Source organism: Perognathus longimembris, chromosome 12 (genome assembly GCF_023159225.1).
Source record: "Perognathus longimembris pacificus isolate PPM17 chromosome 12, ASM2315922v1, whole genome shotgun sequence".
Taxonomy (NCBI): Eukaryota; Metazoa; Chordata; class Mammalia; order Rodentia; family Heteromyidae; genus Perognathus; species Perognathus longimembris.
This window is the reverse complement of record NC_063172.1, coordinates 65,334,762-65,357,994: the sequence shown is the minus strand read 5'-3', so window position 1 is coordinate 65,357,994 and position 23,233 is coordinate 65,334,762. Positions and strand designations below refer to the sequence as shown.

The 23,233-nt window shown below is 41.7% G+C and overlaps 1 protein-coding gene across 3 annotated transcripts in view; it reads right to left on the bottom strand.

The window, feature by feature from the left end:
• Window positions 1–1,683: 1,683 nt before the first annotated feature.
• Window positions 1,684–23,233, bottom strand: part of Mtfr1 (mitochondrial fission regulator 1) — a 36,917-nt gene continuing 15,367 nt past the window's right edge. For 2 of the 3 annotated variants that reach the window (XM_048358837.1, XM_048358838.1), the window contains exons 3-8: window positions 21,671–21,769; window positions 10,994–11,109; window positions 5,664–5,899; window positions 3,496–3,748; window positions 2,728–2,896; window positions 1,684–1,858 (exon numbers count right to left, since the gene is read on the bottom strand). In XM_048358837.1, the coding sequence (XP_048214794.1) occupies window positions 1,790–1,858; window positions 2,728–2,896; window positions 3,496–3,748; window positions 5,664–5,899; window positions 10,994–11,109; window positions 21,671–21,769 (942 nt within the window). In that variant the 3' untranslated portion in view covers window positions 1,684–1,789. Of the gene's footprint in view, window positions 1,859–2,727; window positions 2,897–3,495; window positions 3,749–5,663; window positions 5,900–10,993; window positions 11,110–21,670; window positions 21,770–22,697; window positions 22,749–23,233 lie in introns of those variants that run through there. The other variant, XM_048358839.1, reaches the window with a different exon arrangement.

The following is a 23,233-nucleotide window of genomic DNA, read 5'->3' as shown; positions in this document are numbered from 1 at the left end:
CACCGCCGGCCTCGCGCCCTCGGGCTCCCGCCGCTCCCGCCTACAACCCGGGCCGCTCAGGAGGCGGGGATCTGGGGATCGAGGTTCGAGGCCGGCCGGGGCAGGAAAGCCTGCGGGACTCCCCTCTCCCCGGGAACGCCCGGAAGCCACCACCGGGCGGGGCGCGGCCCCGGGTCCCGGCCCCACCACGGGTCCCTCGCGCCGGGCGCGGCGGCGGAGCCCGCGGGCAGCGCGCCCAGCAGACCCGAACCGCGGCGCCCGCGCGAGCGAGCCCGGCCCGGTGCGGAGCGGAGCGGAGCGCAGCCGCGGTCACAGCAGCCGCCGTCACAGCAGCCGCGGTCACAGCCGCCGCGCCCGGAGCAAAGAAAGGAAGTCGGCCAGGGCTGGGCTCCGCTCCGGGCCACGCGCGGCCGGGCCTGAACCCCGGGGCCGAAGGAGCAGAGACGAAAACACCCCCAACCCGTTCGAAAAGAACGTCAACTACAAAGTGAGACGAACCTGACAGGCAAAATCCATCCCTCCAATTGGTCAAGACCTCGGAGAACAAGTGCACACGCATCCTTCCCAGCACTTAAAACGCCGGCTTCTCTTACCTCAATCCTCAGGAAGTATAACCAGTCTATAGACCTAAATAATACATCCAACTACTGACGCATGGTAGGAGACTCTGGCATTAACTTCAATTGAGATCAAACATACAAGATCCTAAAACTGATGAAGCGTTTTAAAATGCGATCACACAGCAAGGCCTTCGGAAGCCTCGATGAATTTCTGCACTCTCTAGTAACACCGAAGGTCCACACTACGTAATATAACTCACCAGAAGAGCATTCTGACCAACAATAAATCATGTACAGAAAACTCGCTTGCCTAGTCAACGACGTTTCATTATAAATTATAGTCAATATTAAAGCTAAAATGGGATCCTGGGGGGTATAGTTCAAGTTGTAGAACACCTTTCCTTTAAAGTCCAGTCACGCTGACAATCCCAGAAGTATTACTAACTTAGAAACAAGTTATTTTTATGATGTCATTTATTAAACTGAAAAGAAGAAGATGGTACATTCTGGTTTCTACTGAAGTAATTTAATAATGTGATTTGTCACTACTTGAAAAGCCCATCCACCCTGGAGGCACTGAGGTGTCCGCCGCTCCTAGTCCTCGTCTTCCTCCTAACAGGAAGTATTGGGATTTCAGAAGTGGACACCCCGCGGTTCCTATGTCAAACTGAGCCCCAAAGCGATGGGAGAGCACCTAAGGTACAAGTTCTGTTGTCCAACCTCAAGCATTTCGCTCCACTGCCTTGGTGATGCCTCCCAGCCGTCTCCTCCCAGCCCCGAGAGGCTCACGGGAGACGAGGGAGGCCAGCAGCACCCTCAGGGCGAGCCCCCCGTGCTAACCTCTACATCCAAACACACGCCTACAAACCACTGGTACAGATAAATTAGCGTTAAGAATTAAAAATGCACAGTAACATCCACAAATACCTTTTCTGTGTTCTGAAAATCTTACAAATGTTTTCAAGCCTGGAACCCTGAAGGCCTGGGCTATACATTAAAACATGTCAAAATACATGTCTGTTGGGGAGCGCTCCAGAACTGACCATCTCATCAAAGCAGAACCGAGCGTACGGTGCTTTCACTCGTGCTTAATCCACTAAGTAGGTTAAAAAGGAGACCACTGGATTCTGAAGTCAGGCATTTACTCAATAGTGGTGATTTCTACTAGCTAGAGCAGCCCTCGCAAACCAACAGCTAAATCAGGACAGTCTTTCTCAGCTCATTGTCCTTTAGGAGTTTGAAACATTTTCAATTAAAGCCTTCATTTTCCCTGTAGACTTCAACATATGTGGCCCAAACTGGAAAAGAAGAAAAAGAAACACAACAAGTTTAAAGATAGATACTGGTTCCCATTACAGTAATGATGTGCCTTCTTGCAAACCACGGGTCACAGGGCTGGGGCGTCCTGCAGGAAACCCAAGCGGAACTGACAGGATTATACACAGGGGATAGAGCAAGAGGACAAAAACACAGCCACATTTCTTCCTGGAGAACTACCATCATGTTCCCGATACTCCAGCTTCAACCCATTCTACTTCTGAATGGAGGAGCAAATACAGCTCCCCTCGCCATGTCTAAAGGATATCGGGACAGTCAAACTTGCTGTCTGCCTCTGGAATAGATAAGCACATGTCCCAAATCCAGTAACAAAAGGGAATGTGAAAATATCTGCTCAATCTTCACCTAGGACGTGGGAGCCATCTTCAGGACCCAAACAGCTCACCCTCTTCAGAAGGCTCTTACAGGGTTTTGATTTCTATGTCACAACACATGCATTGTCCCATGGTAAAACTTTGTTAGACTCAATTTCACTTCATAGTGCTTAACTACAAATATAACACTGCGTGGAAAACTGTAACAGACATTGGGTACGCAGTGAGATGTGAATTTAGCTTTTTTTTCCTACTTCATGTCCTTCCCTAAGTTATAAACTTTAAATGAACAACCACTCACTACTATTGTAGTGAAAAATACAAAAGCCTAAGAGCTAAATACAGAAGTCATCTTTTCCCAGCTGGCTGCACCTAGTTGAGAGTGGGAATTCAACTCTTTTTTGTACATCTCACTGAATCTTGCAGAAGATGCACAAGTGCATGGCTTGCCGGGGTAGGGGCTCCAACCCGGCCGGGGTAAGGTCCCGCCTAGGAGGGGAGTGGGCAACGCTTACCAAGGCTGTCTCTGAGGTAGCCTCTGACTCAGACTTTGCGATTCCTTTTTCAGGTTCACCTGGGCTATTGTTTCGATACCGATAAGCAAATTTCTTTTTCAGAGCCTCTGCTATAAGGGCGGCAGGGTCCATAGCATCCACTGGCTTGGGCTTTACATCGTGTTCTGACCTTTGAGAAACGAACAGAAACCACGTTGGCAGGGCGGTGCTGAGTCCCTCACGATGGACTCTGGCCAGTGTGCTTCTCCCGCTCCAGGGTTCTCTGCAGCAGCACTGGCAGACAGTTTGCAGTGAGTGGCTCCACAAAGGGTCACACCAGAGTCCAACAGGTATGTATGTTGCTCGTGTGGTACTGCCTGCCTAACAAGTGTAAGGTCCTGAGTTCAAATCCTAGTATATCGCCTGCCCCCCCCCCCCACAAAGGAGAAAGATAAAAAGAACCACATCATGTCATTCTAGAGCATAGCCTGTGCTCCCCAAGAACCCAGCTCCATGGGAGCCTGGGGGCTACGCCTATGAGCGCCTTATACTCCCTTACTGAAGGAATGAGCACATGCAGCCAAGCGTCATAGGAGAGAGCGATCCTTAAATAACATTGGAAAGCTAAAGAAGCACCGGGAATGTGGTTTCTTTCGCTAAGATCCTAGCTACAACATGGAGGAGGAACTGCTGGAACCTACCTCTGTAAATTAAAAACTACTCATCGCAGTCCTGGCTTGATTTTGCAAGACATTAACGGGAAACCGGAAAAGAAGGGGTTGTGCTCACCTCTTGACTGACCGAAGTTTCACACTGTTCATATCTTTAAGGATTTCTAGCATGTTTGGCTTCTCAGGTTTCTTTGGGTTGCTAGCCAAAGTCTTTCCAGCATTGGCTTTCTGCTCTCTCCGTGATTTAATCAGGTCAATAGCAGACATACTTTGGTGGAGTCCTGGGAGAGGGGGAGGGGGAGGTGGGGGTGGGGGTGGAGGGGGAAGGGGAGGGGGAGGGGCTGTAGGAACAGGTGTAGAATCTAAGTCACCTACAAAAGAAATGAGAAGAAATAAACTTCATCAGGCTGGCAATAAGCAAAATTATATTAGAGGGCTGGGGATATGGCCTAGTGGCAAGAGAGCTTGCCTCGTATACATGAGGCCCTGGGTTCAATTCCCCAGCACCACATATACAGAAAACGGCCAGAAGTGGCGCTGTGGTTCAAATGACAGAGTGCTAGCCTTGAGCAAAAGGAAGCCAGGGACAGTGCTCAGGCCCTGAGTTCAAGGCCCAGGACTGGCCAAAAAAAAAAATTATATTAGAGGCTTTTGTATTCCTAAATGTAGTCTTAAAAAGAATCTCAGTTACGTATGGAGAAAGCAGTTCAGTTACTTCAAGCCCAACTCTTAGCAACTGTACTACTGACTGAATCACCAGGTGGAAAAGCTCCATTTAACTTAACAAGGGTGTGTTTGTGATATCAAATGCTCACATCTGGGCTGGGAATATGGCCTAGTGGTAAAGTGCTCGCCTTGTATGCATGAAGCAAAAATGAAGCCAGGGACAGTGCTCAGGCCCTGAGTCCAAGCCCCAGGACTGGGAAAAAGCAAAATGCACACATCTGATTCTGGCACACTGTGCAATCACTCTGAGCAGTAATACAAAGCAGTCTGTGCCACATAAACATCTACAATATGTAGTTTGATAATTTAGTGCTGCTTATCAAGGAAAACTGAAAAACCTGTGGTTTGTTTAAAGTATATTTTCTTTCACATGAGACTTATTAAATATTATGAGCTTTCACTGACTGAAATGTTTATGGAAAATTATATAGATTTGCTACTGAATAGACTTGTAAAAGAAAAAATATTGTCAGATTTATGTTTCAAATAAATGAGTTATAAGAGTTATAAAATAACCTAAAATTCTTCTTTCTGCATAGTCAGAAGTTGAAGAGTTGTCTAGTGGGTGAACTGTATTAACGAAGGCAGAGTGGAAATTGTACTAATGCAAGAGTTTTACTCAAAAACTCAGACTCAATGCAATGTCTAAACACAAACTCCCAGACTCTCATTATACTTTTCTAGCATGCCAGAAGAGGGAGGGTAACACAAAAGGAAACAGCAGTTTAAAGTTAACAGAAGAAGAGCTGCATGGTTGTGCAAAGTTCAATGGAGTACTCCACCGCCCCCCCCCCGGTCCCCCCCCCGCCCCCAGCATCTTCCAGGTTGCATGAGGTTTCCAGAGATGGTAGTAAGCAAAGTGGCTCAGAAGCAGGGCAGTTAATCACCCCAGTCTTTCAACAGAGCTGATTAATACATGAGTCTAACAAGGGTGGGAGAATAATAGGAAGAGCAACCACTACTTGCCAACAGGATAGCAGGCTAGGATTTCAAGGCTGCTTTCTTCTCCACAGAAGAAACAATGTCACACTAGTTAAAGCAACAGCACTAAGCCACAAGATCTGAATTCAGTTTGTATCCTGCCTGTGAGGAAGGGGAACAGCTTTTCAGCAACTGCTGGGAGCTGAGGGCATTTTGTACCTTCTCCATCTGTACTTGCACAGACACCTGATGACAAAGGTACTGTTGTGCTTGTTCCAGAAGATAGGGGCATGTAGGTAATCAACAGCAGTTACTCCAAACTCAGACTCCTTTCACTGCTAAGGCAAGTCTGGTAGTGGTAGGGTGGATATATGAGACAACTTCGTATTTGCTATTAGGAAGGCACTCACAACAGTCGCAATTCAAGTGCTTGAATTCCAATGTTTTCCAAATAGATTTCCTATTCATCCTCTCTAATGGCATCAAGACTGTTCGAAACAAACATAGAAACAATCTCAACTGGATGGGGTTCCGCACTAGATGACTATCCTGATAGAACCTTCAGAGCTGTCGTTAGTGAACCCAACATGAACCAAGCAGCACCTTCCTAGTCTCCAGTTAGAACAAGGGACCACAGACCTGCAGTGAGGTTTTGTTGCTCTTGCAGGGTCACAATTTTGGCAATCTGAGCTCGGAGAGCAGCGAGCTCGTTTTCAAGCGCGGAGATCTTCTGCAGTGCTTCCTCATTGGCCAGGGCTGCACTCTTCGGTGGAGCATCTTCTGGAGACAAGTTTGGGAAGGAAATCTGCCTGCTTGGGGACTTCTCAAGGGAAGGAAGGCAGTCCTGATGGGGTGGTTTTGGCATGACTTCAGTCCTGCAAGGAAGACGTAAGCTGGCTTTCCAAGGGCATATGAAACGCACCACTACCCATTAACAGAGTAGTGAAGCACAACACTCACAAATCACTGTCTAGGCTGAGCTCTCAAAAATCCTCTCTTATTATTAAAAAAAAAAAAAGAAAAAGAAACAGCAAGGCATTGAAATCCTTATGGAACTACCCAGGAAGTCGAGGGTGCTTCTGTCATTCTGCTTAAGCCAACACTACTAAGAGACATCACAGATTTCAATCAAATATTTGTTAACTCAGATACTGTTCTTGCTTGAGCTAAGAAATTTTTCCATATTCTTCAGAATGACAACCTAATTATTAAACTAATTATTAAAGTTAATTCAGGAATTCATGATCCCTTCCACAGGATTTTTGATCTAAGTGTGGTTTTTTTTTATGATGAGACTACATCAGGGCTGGGGATAAGGCCTAGTGGCAAGAGTGCTTGCCTCGTATACATGAGGCCCTGGGTTCGATTCCTCAGCACCACATATATAGAAAACGGCCAGAAGTGGCGCTGTGGCTCACGTGGCAGAGTGCTGGCCTTGAGCAAAAAGAAGCCAGGGACAGTGCTCAGGCCCTGAGTGCAAGGCCCAGGACTGGCAAAAAACAAAACAAAAAAAAAACAAACAAAAACAAAGACTACATCAAACTGTTAGGCACACAGGGATAATGTGAGCTAAATACAGCCCCAGACACTGAAGAGGGTAAGATGAAATCATTGTAATTGAAACCATGCAGTAAGCCTAGAGATGGTCTCATTTTCCCCTGAGTATTAGAAATAAGAATAAAACTTCTTAAATGTACACTATCCAATATTTTCACATTCAGATTTCTTTTCAGTTGTCTAACCATATACTTATGCATTTCCTTCAATTTGACAGAATTCATTTTCCCATCCTGCATCTCTCAGCCATTGTGTCTTCCATTCCTTACCTTTCTAAGCAATCCAAGTTTTACCACTCCCTTTCTGCTCAGTCAAAGTGACTACCAAAACCCAAAAAGCAACAAGTAGTAGAAACAAAGAAGCTGCACTGTGCCCAGCTAAAGGCTTCCACTTCCCAGTGTCTCTTGCTGTGTGGATAGGCATGTGACTACAGCAGGCTATGTTGGCGGGCCATTTAAAGGGAGGCACAATGAGAAGCAAGTCCTTCCATCTCAGCCTCCTCTTCTTGCCAGGATCCATCTAAAGGGCAAGATGGCGCTCAGGAGTGACAAAGGATACTACGGAACTCTGGATCCCTGATGCCACAGGAGAGCACCATCAACTCCAGATAAGCTTCTTGGATACCTCTAAGAAGAGATACACTTCAACCTGTTTAAGCCATCACTATTATGGGCTCCACTACTACAAACTTTACTCAGTTCTTAGAACACTCAGCAATATTACATTCTATTTCGTATTTTTTTTTTAATGGGATATTGGCACATTGTACCTCTGTGGTTTTTTTTGAGCAGGTACTGAGACTTGAACTCTGGCTAAGCTTTTTCACTCATCGCTAGCACTTTATCACTGTAGCAGACCTCTAGTCCTACAGTTTTGCTGTGTAACTGGAGGTAAGACTCTTTACAGACTTTTCTGCCCTGGCTGTCTCTGAACTTTAGATCTCAGCCTCCAGAGTAGCTAGTATTACAGGGGTGAGCCACCAGCACCAGGCTTGTTCTTTTAACAGGGAATCCCTGGACTCTTAGCTGTTGACATTAGGACCTGAGTTTAGGTGTTTGTTTTTGTTTTCTAAATTTAGTTTATCCCCTGCTAGTTAATTACAATGTTTGCATGGTTTTTTAGCCATAACATTTTTGAACAAAAGGATTTGCAGAAAAAGCTATTTTTCCTTGCACTAGCATAATAACAACTGTGTTTACTTGAATTGAAATATTTGTGGGATAGGGAAATGTTTAGATTGCAAAGCTTCAATTACTGTTTCCTTTCTTAGATTGATATGGGGGGAACAGATGATGAAATTTCTATAAAAGGCACATGTACAATAAATGTAAGTAACCTTCAAGTTAAGAACAGTATCAATGCTCAGATCAATGTATCAACATGCTATTTGAAAAACTATGCTACAGAATTCACTGGTTTAGATGCATACAGTTTAATCAATCTACAAATAAGGAAAACAATTTTAGAAAGACACTAAAATTTTAAAACAAAATTACTGTGGTTCCCTGTGGATGCTCCTTGCAAAAGTATGATCTCTACCACACCTCCTCCCCCTCATAGGGACAGTATGTTTCTTTATAATTGCTTCTATCCAAGATAAATCTCAAGGAAAAATTTAAAATATTAAGCAGAAAACACAGTATTGTGTGTGTGTGTGTGTGTGTGTGTGTGTGTGCTTGAACTCAGGGCCTCTTGGTCTCACTCAGCTTTTTTGCTCCCAGCTGGCATTCTACCACTTGAGCCATACTTCCAGTCCAAAAGCAACAGGGTTTTAAAAAGTATTACGTTTCTATATCTTCCTATAACTCCTACAGGTGAATTGTCTTTTTTCAATTCTCTGAAATTTTAAAGGAATAAAAAACAAATAGAGACTTCTCAAAATGAATAAGGTAGAAGACAAACAGCTTAAGTTTCTTTTCTTTGCTTTACTTTTTTTGTCAGTCATGGGGCTTGAACTCAGGGCCTGGGCACTGTCCTTGAGCTATTTTTGCCCAAGGCTAGCGCTCTACCACACTGAGCTCTACTTCTGGTTTTCTGGTGGTTAACTGGAGGTAAGAGCCTCACAAACTTTCCTGCCCATGCTGGCTTTGAACCATGATCCTCAGATCTCAGCCTCTTTAGCAGCTAGGATTACAGGCCTGAGCCACTAGCACCAGACCTAAGTTTCTTAAAACTATTTTCATGATACCACCGTTGGCTACAGAGATGTCTACAAGTTTTATTTGGTTTTAGAAATCGAAAATGCTGCAAGGCAGTAACCCACAGGATTGTATATAGAGTAGCCTGCACTGGAATAATCTTTATTATTTATTTTTAGTATCACTATCAAAGGAAGCTGCTTTTGGAGCACAACTGACATAAACACAGAGGGCTTTTTAGCTCTGGTAACCAAAAGTTCTAAATCAAGCATTACACTCTGGGGTCCTTTCCATTTCCTAAGAGCGAGTTTTAACTTACCTCAGTATCTAAGGAATGTGGTTATTTCCAAAATGGCTGTTACTAGCCCTCCTTCATTTTTTTGGTTGAGCCATGAAGAAAGGTATACAAATACACTCACTTTTGTTAGGATTCAGGAAGGAAAAGAAGTTGTCAGTTTAGTTCCTTGTAACACAAAGCTGGGGAGAATCAACATTCTTTTCAAAGTGAGCACGTGGCTTGGTAAGGACGAGCAGCCAGGGAAATGCACCCGGCACGAGTGCGAAATCCAGGACCGGATGGCAGTGGCAAGGGCAGGAGTGCCATAATGCTTTGCCCAAGCTCGGTGGAACGGGCAGGGGCGCCCCAACGCTGCCCCAAGCTCAGGGGGGCGGGCAGGGGCGCCCCAACGCTGCCCCAAGCTCGGTGAAACGGGCAGGAGCGCCCCAGCGCTGCCCCACGCTCAGGGGGAAGGGCAGGAGCGCCCCAACGCTGCCCCAAGCTCAGGGCGCGGGCAGGAGCGCCCCAACGCTGCCCCAAGCTCAGGGGCGCAGGCAGGAGCCCCCCAACACTGCCCCAAGCTCAGGGGGCTCACACTGGTTGTTCCTAGGCTCAATCCAAGACAAGCCTCCTGAGGTTTTATATTTTTAAGAAGTGGCAAGGCATTTCACCTTTGATGTTCACTTGCTGGACGTTCCAGTCGCTACTGGTTACAATGGCAGGTCTAGGAGTAAAGAGGGGAACCAGTCGCACCTGCTGATTTATAGGCTATGGTAGCTCTGTTCTTATCCAAGCAGTCTCCTGGCTTGTCAGGAACTGAGAGCCACAGGGCAGTCTGTCTGCTTCCTCAGTCACCTCCTTCACCGCCTCGGCACTCCAATCACTCATCTTCTACTAGACTGCGGTCCTCCCTGACATTCACCTTCAAAGTTGTTCATTTTATTCTGCCCATTTCAAGCTCAAGTTTGAAAAAACTCAGCTGGAGAGCTATCTATCTACCTACCTATCATCATCTAACTATCTCCACTAGTGTCCCCCAAATACAGTTGACCTTCTACGTCCACAGGTAAGATTGTTTCATTTGTGTGTGTTCATGTGTGTTGCTGTGAATGAAACCCAGAGCCCTGACCTTGCTAGGGAAGTCCTCTACCACTCATGAGATCCTGTTTCTTTTTGAGACAGGATCTTGCTATGATGCTCAGACTGGTTTTGAACTCCTCAGCTTAAGTAATACTCTTGATTCAACCTCCCAACTAGCTTCCATTACAGGTGCAGTCCATTACACCTAGGTTTAAGATTGTTTTGTGTGTTCTAGTATTGAGGCTTGAAATCAGGGCCTTGAATTCCTGCTTAGTTTTTTTCCACTCAAGCCCGCCACTCTACCACTTCTGGCTTTTTGCCAGTTAACTGGATCCTTATTGGCTTCCTTTTCTGTCTCTTCCAGCAAGTACTCCTAGAAATTTGTAATTACAGCATATCTCGGATATGTAATTGTAGAGAAGCATATATACTAAATAACTATTTAGATTGAGTTGACAGCTGAGATTTCATTCGGGCCTTCAAATAAACTGAAGCACCTCTTCCCAAGTCATATACTTTGTTTCCTTTGAATCGCATTTCATCCAACTCACAAGCTTAGGAGAAACATTCCCTAAGTACATGAACTCTCTATGACCCAGACTGACCCTCCGTCCCAAAGAGGCCATTATAATTACTGTATTTACCTCAACATATTTACAGTCATCTTTTCTAGTCCCTCATACTAAAATATAACCTAAATGGCAAGGAGTTTGTGACTCACAGGGACTTAGGACATGATTATATGTCCCTAGGAACTTTGTAAATACAAGCTGAATGTTCAAAATGAAAAAGGAAAGAAGACTGCTCAAGTGAAAGAACACAGTCACACCTATCACAGCAACCTGTCAGAAGGGAGTAATCAAGTGCGTCCTCCTTCAAGGCAGCAGACACTTGGCTCTGCCGCCTTCCACACTGACCTTAGTCTTGCTGAGCACTCTCCTTCTTCGGTGGCCACCCATCCCACGTCGGCAAACGACGCCACTGACTCCTCGCCTGGGCGTTGGGGACTCCATTCTGCCTCATGGCTGGTAAGCTGGAAGTTACAAACAATCACAGTCCTTCCTCTGGCACCAAACTGCTCAAACATTTTACTCACCGAAAAAGGTACCACCAACCCGGCATTTGCAAAACCTACGTCGTCCTAACTGCTTTACCAAGGACTCCTGGAAGGGCTCGCCAGTCCTACCAAACTGCTATGGAGCAGTCCATGATCATGTCAGACCTACAATTTACCTTTATCCAACTTTGATCTTATAAGCTCATTGAATTCCATTCATAAAAAAATGTTTTTAAAATTAAGATTCTAAGCATTAGAAACCACAAGGGAGTTAGTGAAACAAAAGGGGAGGGCACAAACAGGTGACTAATGTGTGGGAAATGTGGATAAGACATCATTACGCAAATGCTCCCAACAAGTGGGCCCCAGGGAAGGGCTCTCCACGCAGACCACGCAGTGTTCTTACCGTGTGCTTCCATGTATGCATAGCTCTTTAAATCACCTGGTTTTTTGTTAGTGTTAAACAAGAGTAGATCAAAAATCTCCAGCAAAATTTAAACACATGGATAAAAGAAAGAATATTTTCAAATAAACACACACACAAAAAAAACAACGCAGAAAAAAGGAAAGATAATTTAATCAAATTAAAATGTATGCCTGTAGGGCCTTCAGTCAGGTCAAAGAATAAACAGTTTGAATAAAATTATCAAATTAATTTAATACTACTTTCCTTATAAAAGTGAAGTTTAAGCAAAAACAAAATTCACTTTTTAAATGGTGCATGTAATTGTTTCTTATGTACAAGAAGTGCCTCCTACAAAACCTTAGTCACCCGAATTATCTGTCCTGAAGCTATCTGTAAAACCTGAAATTCAGTCATTAAAGATCCTAAATTCATTTTTTTTTTTGGCGGTCCTGAAACTTGAACTCAGAACTGGATTCTGTAGCTGAGTTTCTTTTGCTCAGGGCTAGTGCTCTACCACTTGAGCCACAGCGCCACTTCCAGGTTTTTCTGAGTAGTTTATTGGAGATAAAAGTCCCTCAGACTTTTCTGTCCAGGCTGGCTTCAAATTGCAATCCTCAGACCATAGCCTCCTGCGTAGTTAGTTAGGATTACAGGCTGCTCGTATGCCTGGCTTCCTAGAATTGCTTTTTAAAAAATTTGTTAAAACATTTTTTCAAAGGTTATATAGGGCCCAAGAACTGCTCAAGCTATCATTTTTGTGGGTGCCTAACCAATGCACTATACTCGCAGCCCATTAAGAACCTTTGGTGTTGATGTTGTATTTAGTTTTTTGTGGCAGCCCTGGGGCTGGGGCTTGCACTCAAGGGCCTGGGCGCTATCCCTCGCTCAGGTGCTCACTCTGCCACTCCGGCCACAGCGCTACTTCCGGCTCTTGGAGGTTAACTGGAGAAGAGCGTCTCACAGATGTTCCTGCTCCAGCTGGCTTCAAACCGCATTTCTCGGATCTCAGCCTTCTGAGTTCCTAGGATTACTCTCATGAGACACCAGCACCTGGCTTCTGTTTTGTATTTTTTGCCAGTTCCAGGGCTAGACTCTAAGAGGGCCTCTTAGTCACTTGGCTGGCTTGCTCATGGCTGGTACTACCACTTGAAGCATGTCTAGCTCTTTTTTTTTCTTTTTTTTTTGCCAGTCCTGGGCTTGAACTCAGGGCCTGAGCACTGTCCCTGGCTTCTTTTTTGCCCAAGGTTAGCACTCTACCACTTGAGCCACAGCGCCACTTCTGGCCTTTTCTATATATGTGGTGCTGAGGAATCTAACCCAAGGCTTCATGTATACAAAGCAAGCACTCTTGCCACTAGGCCATATTCCCAGCCCCATGCCTAGCTCTTTGCTGGTTGGTTGTAGATGGAGTCTCTTGGATTTTTCTTTCCAGGCCAGGTTCAAACTGTAATCCTCTAAGCTCAGCCTCTTTGGTAGCTAGGATGATATATATGAGACCTTAGCACCAGACTAAGAATCTTCTTAATGATATCATTGTCAAGTCGCTGTTGGATGTTACACATAAATAATGCCTCTTTTCTCAAATGCAAATAGGCCTTGTGAACATATTAATATAATTAAAAGTTTAAAATAGGGCTGGGGATATGGCCTAGTGGCAAGAGTGCTTGCCTCGTATACATGAGGTCCTGGGTTCAATTCCCCAGCACCACATATACAGAAAACGGCCAGAAGTGGCGCTGTGGCTCAAGTGGCAGAGTGCTAGCCTTGAGCAAAAAGAAGCCAGGGACAGTGCTCAGGCCCTGAGTTCAAGCCCCAAGATTGGCAAAAATAAATAAATAAAAAAAATCCTTCCAGGGAAATAATTTTTTTTTTAAAGAAGTGTATTATACAATTTAAGTAACAAAACTGGGCATCACACGGAATCTCAAGCTATCTCTACCCATTACTACATTTGGGTGTCAAGATAACCAAGTGGCATCTTTTGATCATCCTCTAATGCTGTAATAGAGTTTTTAAGTAGATTATGTGCAGATCCTTTGGCAGGCTGGTCTCTATGTGCCCTGGAAGCATTTAGAAGAAATAATAGTTAATAAGCTCTTTCATATAAGTAACAGAACTTCTAAGATCAAAAGCTGGAGACTGCTTGCCTAGCGTGATCAGCCTCTGCTTCCTCCTCTCAAAACATTAAAACCTTCCTAAAATACTTCTGTATGATCAAGCCCTTTGCTAGAAACTAAGAGTGTGTCCTGATACAGTTACTAGTTGTTAGGAAGTTAGTCAATTCTAAGGGGGAAAAAAAAAATCCAATTTTGATAAGACTTACTTTTCCATAAATGGTACAAGAATTAATATTCATAAATGAAAACAAGGTACTACTACTTTAAGAAAACATACACTGAGACATGTAAGTTAACTAATTTTCAGGGTCTCATATAATTAACAACAAACATATTTAACTTTATGGAATAGCATGTTAACCATAAACCACTTTGCACAAACAGAAACAAAACCATTAACAAACAATTCCAATGACTTAGTCTGTCCAAATAAATAACATAATATATAACCATGTATAATATGTGCTCAGTGAGTTGGAAATGCTGTCAAAATATGCAATCTGTCCCATTTCTATTTGACATCTTCCCCTACCAGACAAAGTTAATTTTCCATTTTCGTCAAACTCTCAAAAAAACAAAACTAACAAAACAAAACGCTAAAGTTCATTTCAAATGGTGAAGCATGAAATGGGAAGGAATTTCCAGGACAATTCACCTAGGAAAATGCAAAATCAAGTTCCAGTCAGGACTAGAAAGGGAGAAAAAGGCCAATAGTTGTTGATGTATAATTCAGACACCATTACTGACATGCATGGATGACTGATGGGAGTCTGAAAAAGAAAAGAGCAACTTACTGATGGTTCTCACAGGTCCTCTCCTCATACAGCTATTGTGAGAAGATTGGAGGTAAAAAAAGCAGAAACACAGAAATTTATTTTTACTCTTTTTAAGAAGTTTATTGTAGCATTTAAAACGTAAATGACTTCAGATTCAGTATTTTGGGAATCTCTCAAGATCAAATTTACTTTAAAATACTCTGATAATGTAAAACTATACTAAGGAAATACTCATTTACCAAGGAAAAAGTGTCTGTATGCGATAGATAAACAGATAACGTTTTAATGTGTTTTTGATCCTCATCGGATTGATGCAGAACTCACAATTCCAACACACGGAAGTTGAAATACCAGGGCTGGATATGTAGCTCAAGGGGGAAGGCGGTTATGTGTGGCCAGGCCCAGGCCCTGTGTTCAAACTCTGGTAATATTAAAGAAACAAAAATAGTTCAAATACTTAAGAGTGCAAATATCACAAGAGAGGTAGGTGTGGTGGAAATGTTTGTATTCCACCTGCTCCGAGATGACAGGGAGATCCAGGGAAAACCACCAGACCCAATCTGGAAAAACAAAACAAAACAACCCCAAACAGGCCAAACAAAAGACAAATCCACCACCAGCAAAAGGACTGGAGCATGGCTCAACTGGTAATGTGCAAGTTCCTGAGCTCGAGCTCCAATATCAACCCCGCTACAAAAAAAAAAAAAAAAAAAAAAAAATCTACTGAATCTTCTACCAATCTAAGACTCTATGACTCCTAATAAAATAAACACATTATTTCTAGGAACTAGGACTTTCTGTCAAGGTATAATAACTAACTCAATCTATTTAACAATGTTTGGTTTGTAGGCAAACATAGTAAACTGAAGTTAATCTCTACCTTTTTAGCTGAAAAATACTCAATTATCCTGTTTTTGTGGGGACCTGTAAGGATCAAGCCATGGGCCTAAAGCATGCTAGGAAGTGTCTCACTACGCAGCCCAGGCTGACCTTGAGCTCTTATCCTCCCCTTCCAGCTGGGATTAGAGAACACAGGCATAGTGCCACCATGCCTGGCAAATTATTCCTCTTTTTCAACCAATTCCTACCACTGCAAGAAAAACTGAGGCCAAAATTTCTGCATTTAAATACGGTGGACATATATGATAGCACTGGCTAGGTGACAGACCTGTGTAGAAAAACACCAATTTAAGCTGAGGACCAGTGGCTTACAACCTGTAATCCTAGCTACACAGAAGACTGAGATCTGAGGATCATGGTTCCAAGACAGCCCAGTCAGGAGTCGGTAAATCCATAGGATTCTTATGTCCAATTAACCACCCAAAAGCTTGAAGTGTAGCTGAAGCTCAAGCAGCAGAGTAATAGACATCAGTCTAGGAGATGGAGCACTCAAATGAATACCGCAGCCCAGACTCAGCCACTGATGTGATGTGTCTGGACAATATGATAGTAAGGTCCACCCTCCGGAGAGTACCATGCAGACGCCCCCCTCTCTGCTCCCCCCCCCCCCACCTAGTCCCTGTGTTCCCTGTGTTCCCTAGGTAACTGGCACACTGGAAGCAGTTACCTCCCCCTTGTCTGAGGTCACATCCCACTCCTGGCCACACCTCCCGCTGCTGCCCTAGGGAGGGCAGAGCGGCTGGCGGTGCAGCCCATCTCTAACAACACAATCATCACCTAAAAGAACTTGTAGCTTGGTGGTAAAAACAGCACTCGCCCTAGGTTTCAATTTAGTAGTACTAATAAAGAAGTCCGTCTGTTTAAACTTTCTTAAATGATAAAAATTACATTTGTCACATGGAACATGTTTTCAAATATGTACACACTGTGGAATGGTTCCATCAAGCTAATTAGCATATTTTACCTCATAGTTACAAGCTTTTCTTATAATAAAAATACTTAAAGTCTACTCATCAGTTTTAGAAATGTAATACATTGTTATTAACTATAGTCACCATGTTGTACAATAGATCTCATGTTTTTACTTTTTTAAGTTGAGCAGGGAAAGGGCTAAGAAAGGGAATTTTAGGGACAAAAATGTGTGTATTTCTGAAAAAACCTTGGATGGCAATTAATAGTATCCCCAGGTTCAAACAAGTCTTTAAGAGATCAATTACTGATGAATAATATGGTCACAGACATTTGTTAGTTGCCAACTTAACCTTCAAATCACTTTTCCACACTGCCAAATTTATAAAACATGACACTTGCAGCTGAATTCAGTTACCTGTAAAGGATCATTTTACAACTAAAAGTCCGAATCTGCAATGTAACATAATATACTAGTATATTCAATATTATAAAATAGTAAATGAAAAAAGCAAGATTAAGTTTTGTTGTTATTGTTGTGCTGGCCTCTTGCTCTAGCTTGGCTTTTTTGCCAAAGGGTGAGGCATGTACTATGTACTTCTTGAGTAATACCTTTACTGTTCCTGACTGTTTGCTGGTTAACTGGAGATAACAGACTAGAGGATTTATCTGCCTAGGCTGGCTTTGGATTGCAATCCTCAGATTTCTGCCTCCTGAGTAGGTAGGATTACACATATGTGTCACTAGCTCCCTGCTAGCTTAAGTTATTTTATTTTTATCTGTGTGCACATGAGCACTTGTGTGCATGCATGCTGGGGAACCTAACCTTGTTTACTTTTTATGCCAATCTTGGGGCTTGAACTCAGGACCTGGGCACTGTTCCTGAGCTTTTTGTTTACTCAAGGCTAGTGCTCTACCACTTGAGCCACAGCTCCACTTCTAGCTTTTTGGAGCTATGTAACAGTTTTACACTTTCCTATTCCAGCTGGCTTCAAACAACCATCTTCCCATCTTAGCCTCCTGAGTAGCTAGATTACAGGGGTGAGCCAACACCCAACTTGAATTATTTTTAACATCAGTAGTTAATAACTTTAAAATTAAGTTCAGCTAACCCAAGCTCAGAGACGATGCTATTGTTATCCTATGAACTGGTCACTGGTTCCTGAGAGACTGGCCTTCTAAAGCTTAGTTCCTCAAGCGATAGTCATTTGCCCTGGAACCTGTGCACAGGCTGCTCTGTCTGAACACAATAATGTCCAATCTCCTCCTTTTTCACACTTTCTAATCCATAGCTGTCATTTCCTCCGAGAGGCCTTCCCTTACCACAACGACTATTCCCTCCCATTTTCCTGACATGTACTATCAATTACGCACTTAGTACATTTACTAGTTTAATATCTCTCCAACTACATAAGCATCTAACAAAAAAAAAGTTCAGGTTTCAAGTTTATTTTAAAAATAAAGGAAGAGGCTGAGAATATGGCCTAGTGGTAGAGTGCTCGCCTCACACACATGAAACCCTGGGCTCGATTCCTTAGCACCACATATATAGAAAAAAAGCCAGGGGTGGCCTGTGGCTCAAGTGGCAGAGTGCTAGCCTTGAGCAAAAAGAAGACAGAGACAGTGCTCAGGCCCTGAGTTCATTGACCCAGGACTGGCAAAAAAAAAAAAAAAAGGAAGAGGGAAAGTAATAAGCAACTATTTTACTTCCATTTAATGGAAATCTCATTCATTCTTTTTTGGTTACAGAAAATTCTTTTCCACCACCAAATTAAGAAAATAGGCCAGGATAAGATTAGGACGGGGGGAGGTATTATTAAAATGAATTCCAGGTTAAATGACTCTGAAGCCTGCCAGTTACAGAGTTGGGATTTACACTACTATACTACCCTACAAAGACTTCAACCCAGGTTATTCTAAATTACGTATTAGTACTCACATCCTGAGTGTGCAAGTATGTTTTAAGTTTAAGTATAGTACTTAAAACTCCAATAAACTACATTTATAGGTTAGTCTCTAATTCATGTAACTTAATATTCTTTAAAAAATGGCTCTATGCTTGCCTTGCATGCATGAACCCTGGGTTCAATTCATCTGCACCACATAAACAGAAAAGGCCAGGAGTGGTGCTGTGGCTCAAGTGGTAGAGTGCTAGCCTTGAGCAAAAAGAAGCCAGGGACAGTGCTCAGACCCTGAGTTTAAACCTGAGAACAGGCAAAAAAGAAAACTTTCTTTAGGGAGTAGAGGTGTAACGCAGTAGCAGAATGCTTAACATGCACAAGGCCCAGAATGGCCAAAAACAAACACAAAACTCCAAATTATTTATTTATGAAAACACAACTTGGTCCTCAACCTTACTTGAATAAAAAGCTCCTGAAGAATAAAATATGTACAAAATTCCGACTTAGGCTTAATTGGGACCTGTGTTTCTTCAAAAGCTCTCTAAGGTTTTATTTGTTTGAGAAGGTAGGGAATGTATACAGAGCTATATCAGAAAAGTAAAGCCTGAGCGCTGGTATTTTTTCAGAGCTCCTGATTATGTGAATATGTACCAGTTCATTGCAAATCAAAACTTATGTATCCTATTTCCATCAGCGCCCCCCCCTCCCCGAGTTTACTGTTCTTCTACTTCCTTCATGATCTAAATTCTCTTTTGGCATCATGAATCTAGGAGACAAAGAAGAGCCTGTTCTAGCTTACTGTTATCCAAATTCCTACTTGTAAAAAATATATTTGATACCCAAATATATTTGCCACAGAGGCTTGAGATGAATGCACACAAGCCAAGTTGAAATGCACATATGTAAAAGACATTGAAAGACTGGAAAGATATTTTTATCCAAACAAAGTACATGTGAAGGGCCTAAACACCCTATTTTGAATGTGATGTAGCAACTCATTCCAAGCACTGATTGAAGCACAGGGTAAGCCAATAAAAGCTCTGAGGTTACAGACAGATCTTCCATTAAGATAAAAGGAACATTTATAAAGTAGCTTTTACATGTTCTTTCACACTTATTACCTCATTTTAATCAGCACATGTCATGTGCCCATTAAATGCATGAAGGTATAATAAGATGTTCATCTGTATTCTGATACATTAACCCTATAAATACGCAAAAATTAAGATGTTTTGTTCTGCAAGATAGCAGGAACAATAATAAAAATCATTAGCAGCATGTGTTATGGAGCAGTCACTAGGTATCAGTTTATGATACTTAGGACTTTCATGTATTATCTCATGGAACAAAATACAAAGTTAGTTGTTGGTTTTACCTAACAATTTATTCAGGAATCTAATTTGAGGAGAGATACATGGGACAGCTGATAAAGTCAATGTTATGATCTAAAAGGAATACACTGACGATTAACATTTCAGAGGGGAAACTATTTTGATAGTAACAAACTGGTACTGTCAAGTGATTGATCTATTGATGATAATGTACTACGAAAGAAATGAAGAGAAAATCAGCAGGAGTAAGAAAAATAAGAAGTTCCACAGTGCAATCCTCTGAAAGAAAAATCACTCGGGACAATCTGGTTTTGTCTACCTAATTCCTGTTTCTGAACTAACCATAGGTATATATTTGTCTCAGTAAAATTAATTTCAAGTTTTGTCTTCTGAATATAGCTTTTTCATAATGTTGCCGTCTCCTAGGGCAAGAGGAGCAGTTCACTAGTACCTGACTTTCCTAACAGCATTTATGATATTGGACTCCTAGATATTCAAAATATATTCCTTATCAATTAGAACCTAAATGAGTCAGAAAAAGTGAGAAATTAATTTTCAGTATCATTACTTTAAAGCTCATCCTCTATATTTTTTAAGACTACATTTTTACTTCTGATAAAACATGAAACGAAAAATAAAGGTTGAAGACTAATAATAGATTTAAAACTTCTAAGCAGATAAAGCAATTTGGATGCTGAATTTTGAAAAATGTATATCTGGAAGCAAAAGACTCGCTATAAACAAATGACTTGTTTTCTATTACATTTTCAAATAAGTCATCAACCTTTTTGTACCTAACTCTTCATCTAATGTTAATGTCTCTTTTCGAATGCAGTTCCAGCACTAAATCTAATACTCTTTTTTTACTCCAGCCCTTTTTCAGTGACTGATAATCACACTGAGAGAGAATCCTCTCAAGTAATTTAAGTGGCTGTGGTACTTTAGCTCAATGACTGTCAAGGCAGATTTGGGTTGCAGCAGCAGGCATTATGTATCGCTGTATCTTTTACATGCCTCCAGCCACATGAATGCATATTCGGAAGCAAATTCTACTAGAGCTACAAGGAGAGAAATACATTTACAGGGCTACTGGGGACCAAACCCAAGGTTTAAGGGGGTTTCACACATGTTAGGGAAGTACTCTACCACTGAGCTACAGTTTCGGCCTCAGAAAGTTTTAATAAAATTGAGCAATCAGAAAAAAATGTGTAAGCCTTATTTTAATAAAATAGCATTTAAAAGATGTTGTCAAAGCAAATAGTTACTCATGTCTAATGAAATGAATTCTGAAAAATTGTACTTTGAAACTGATCACAAATTTCATCTGGATCATTTTAAGTTTAGAGTTGATAAAATTACATCTTGAAAAATGCTAATCTGTCAGTTTCTGTACTGATACACAAAGGTATAGCAAGTCAATTTACAAGCAGAATTATGGACATGGCAATGAACAACTGTGCTAGTTAACTTGAAAAAAAACTAATTTGTATCACTTACTAAGAAATAAATGTTAACCTCTATCTGCCAGGAGGAGTGATTAATGAATATGACATGAATCAAATAAGCATGAAAAGGTATTTCTTCCAAATAATAAGTTCAAACTTTCCATGTCTCCTCATGCTAATTATTTAAAACTAGTACTGAGGTCTGTTGAATTTTTCATTATTAAATGTTAAATTGAAATGCTTTTGTCATATTATTGTCATACTACTACTACTACTAAAAAAATAAGAACTATGTGATGCTACTGAAAAATAAGAACAAAGCTATGTATGTCTAACACTATAGAAATAACACACTACAGTGATTGTAAGGAACAAAAACACAAATAAAATAGTAGTATCTCTAAGTGAAGAGTAGAGTTATTGATGTCCAAAGAGAAAGGTATAATACTAAAGAATGGTTTCACTTGAGCTACCTGAGGGCCTATGTCTGAGGTCACCAGGGAATTAACAATTGCTTACCTTATAGAATGCTTCTAAATCTTCAGATATATTTTTAAGAAGGATAAATGTCTTAAAGACCTTGAATAAGCACTTCACAATGGAACTAAAATTAAACTTAACTCTTAATCCTCTTACTAATAGTGTAATAGGAAAAAGATTCAAAACCAATGAAGTACTTCTAGAATCACCTTGTCTACTTGTTTCCAATGTGCATATGAACATTAAAATGTGAAACATATAAAAGAGAGTACCTGAAACTGAACTCTTGGACACTGAATCAGAGATAAGTTAGTGCCAATTTTCCTGACAATGCTTCGAGATGAACCATATGGCTTTCCAGACCAGAGTACCTGAGAAAGAAAAAAAACCACAAAAGTTTAAGTACAAGGTTTTTAAGTTGTGAATACAAAGTATAAGGAGGGCTATTAAATGCAGGCATGCTAACATGTTAATTACAGTATAAGAATGCTATAAAAATTAATTAGTATTACTCAATGCAAAATTAAAGAATAGCCAGGTGCTAGTGGCTTACAATTGTAATCCTGGCTACTCCTGGGGGTGAGATCTGAGGATCCAGGTTTGAAACCAACCTGGGCAGGCAAATAAAAGAGACTTACGATAGAGCCAAGCAAGAGCACAAAATCTCGAGTTCAAGCCTCAGGAGTGGCACTTAAAAATAAATTAGATATAAATAAATAAGAAAGAATATACAGAGTTAGTTACAAAATTGCATATAAATCACTCGATAAAAACGTAAAAGTAGCTGGGCACCGGTGGCTCACACCTGCAATCCTAGCTACTTACGAAGCTGAGATCTGATGAGGATCCCATTTCAAATCCAGCCCAGGCCGGAAAGACCACGAAACTCTTATCTCAAACTGACCACCAGAAAACTGGAAGTGGCCCTGTGGCTCAAGTGGTAGGGCACTAGCTTTGAGCTGAAGAGCTTAGGAACAGCACCCAGGCACAGAGTTCAAGCCCCAAGACCAACCCCCCCCTCCCCCCTGCCCCACCAAAAAAAGCTATAAACATAGGGGCTGGGAATGTGGCTGAGTGGAAGAGTGCTTGTCTAGCATGCATGAAACCCTGGGTTCCATTGCTCAGTGTCACATGAACAGGAAAGCCAGAAGGGGGCGGGGGGTGGCTCCAGTGGTAGAGTGGCCTTGAGCAAAAGAAGCTCAGGGACAGTGCCCAGGCCCTGAATTCAAGCCCCAGGACTAGCAAAAACAAAACAAAGTAAAAAACACATAAAGGTAAATAACCATGCTTAAATATTACCATATTTGGAACAAAAACTATTTTCATTAGGTTTGCTTAACTCTTCTGAAAAGGAAACACTATTTTACTGGTTCTGAAACATTTTTAGTCTTAGAATTTTAATAACATTTTTTACAAAAGAAGTAACTTTCGCTATAATAATTTTTTCAAATTAGAAAGCTCAGAGTAAGAATTTGTGTCATGCATGCCATTTGTGGCACAAGAGCACCTTATCAAGGATGAGCAAGGCTGAAATTCAGAGGCATTTCTGCATTTTCTTAGAGGGCCTTGCATTTTATTTACATATAAAGATGCTAAATAAGCTAGTAGTGGTATTAATGAGAATCTTTTCAATGAAATAATGCACATAAGATACTATACTAGACTTACAGCAAAGACAAAAACAAACTCCCATAAAAAAGAACAGGAAACACATGTAGAATGTTAAATATTACAAATTGTACCTTGAAACTTCTCCCCAAGTATATGATCTTTCCTTAAAAACTATCCATTTTGAGTGCTACACCTGAAAGCCTGGACAGAAAAGGTAGTGTGCT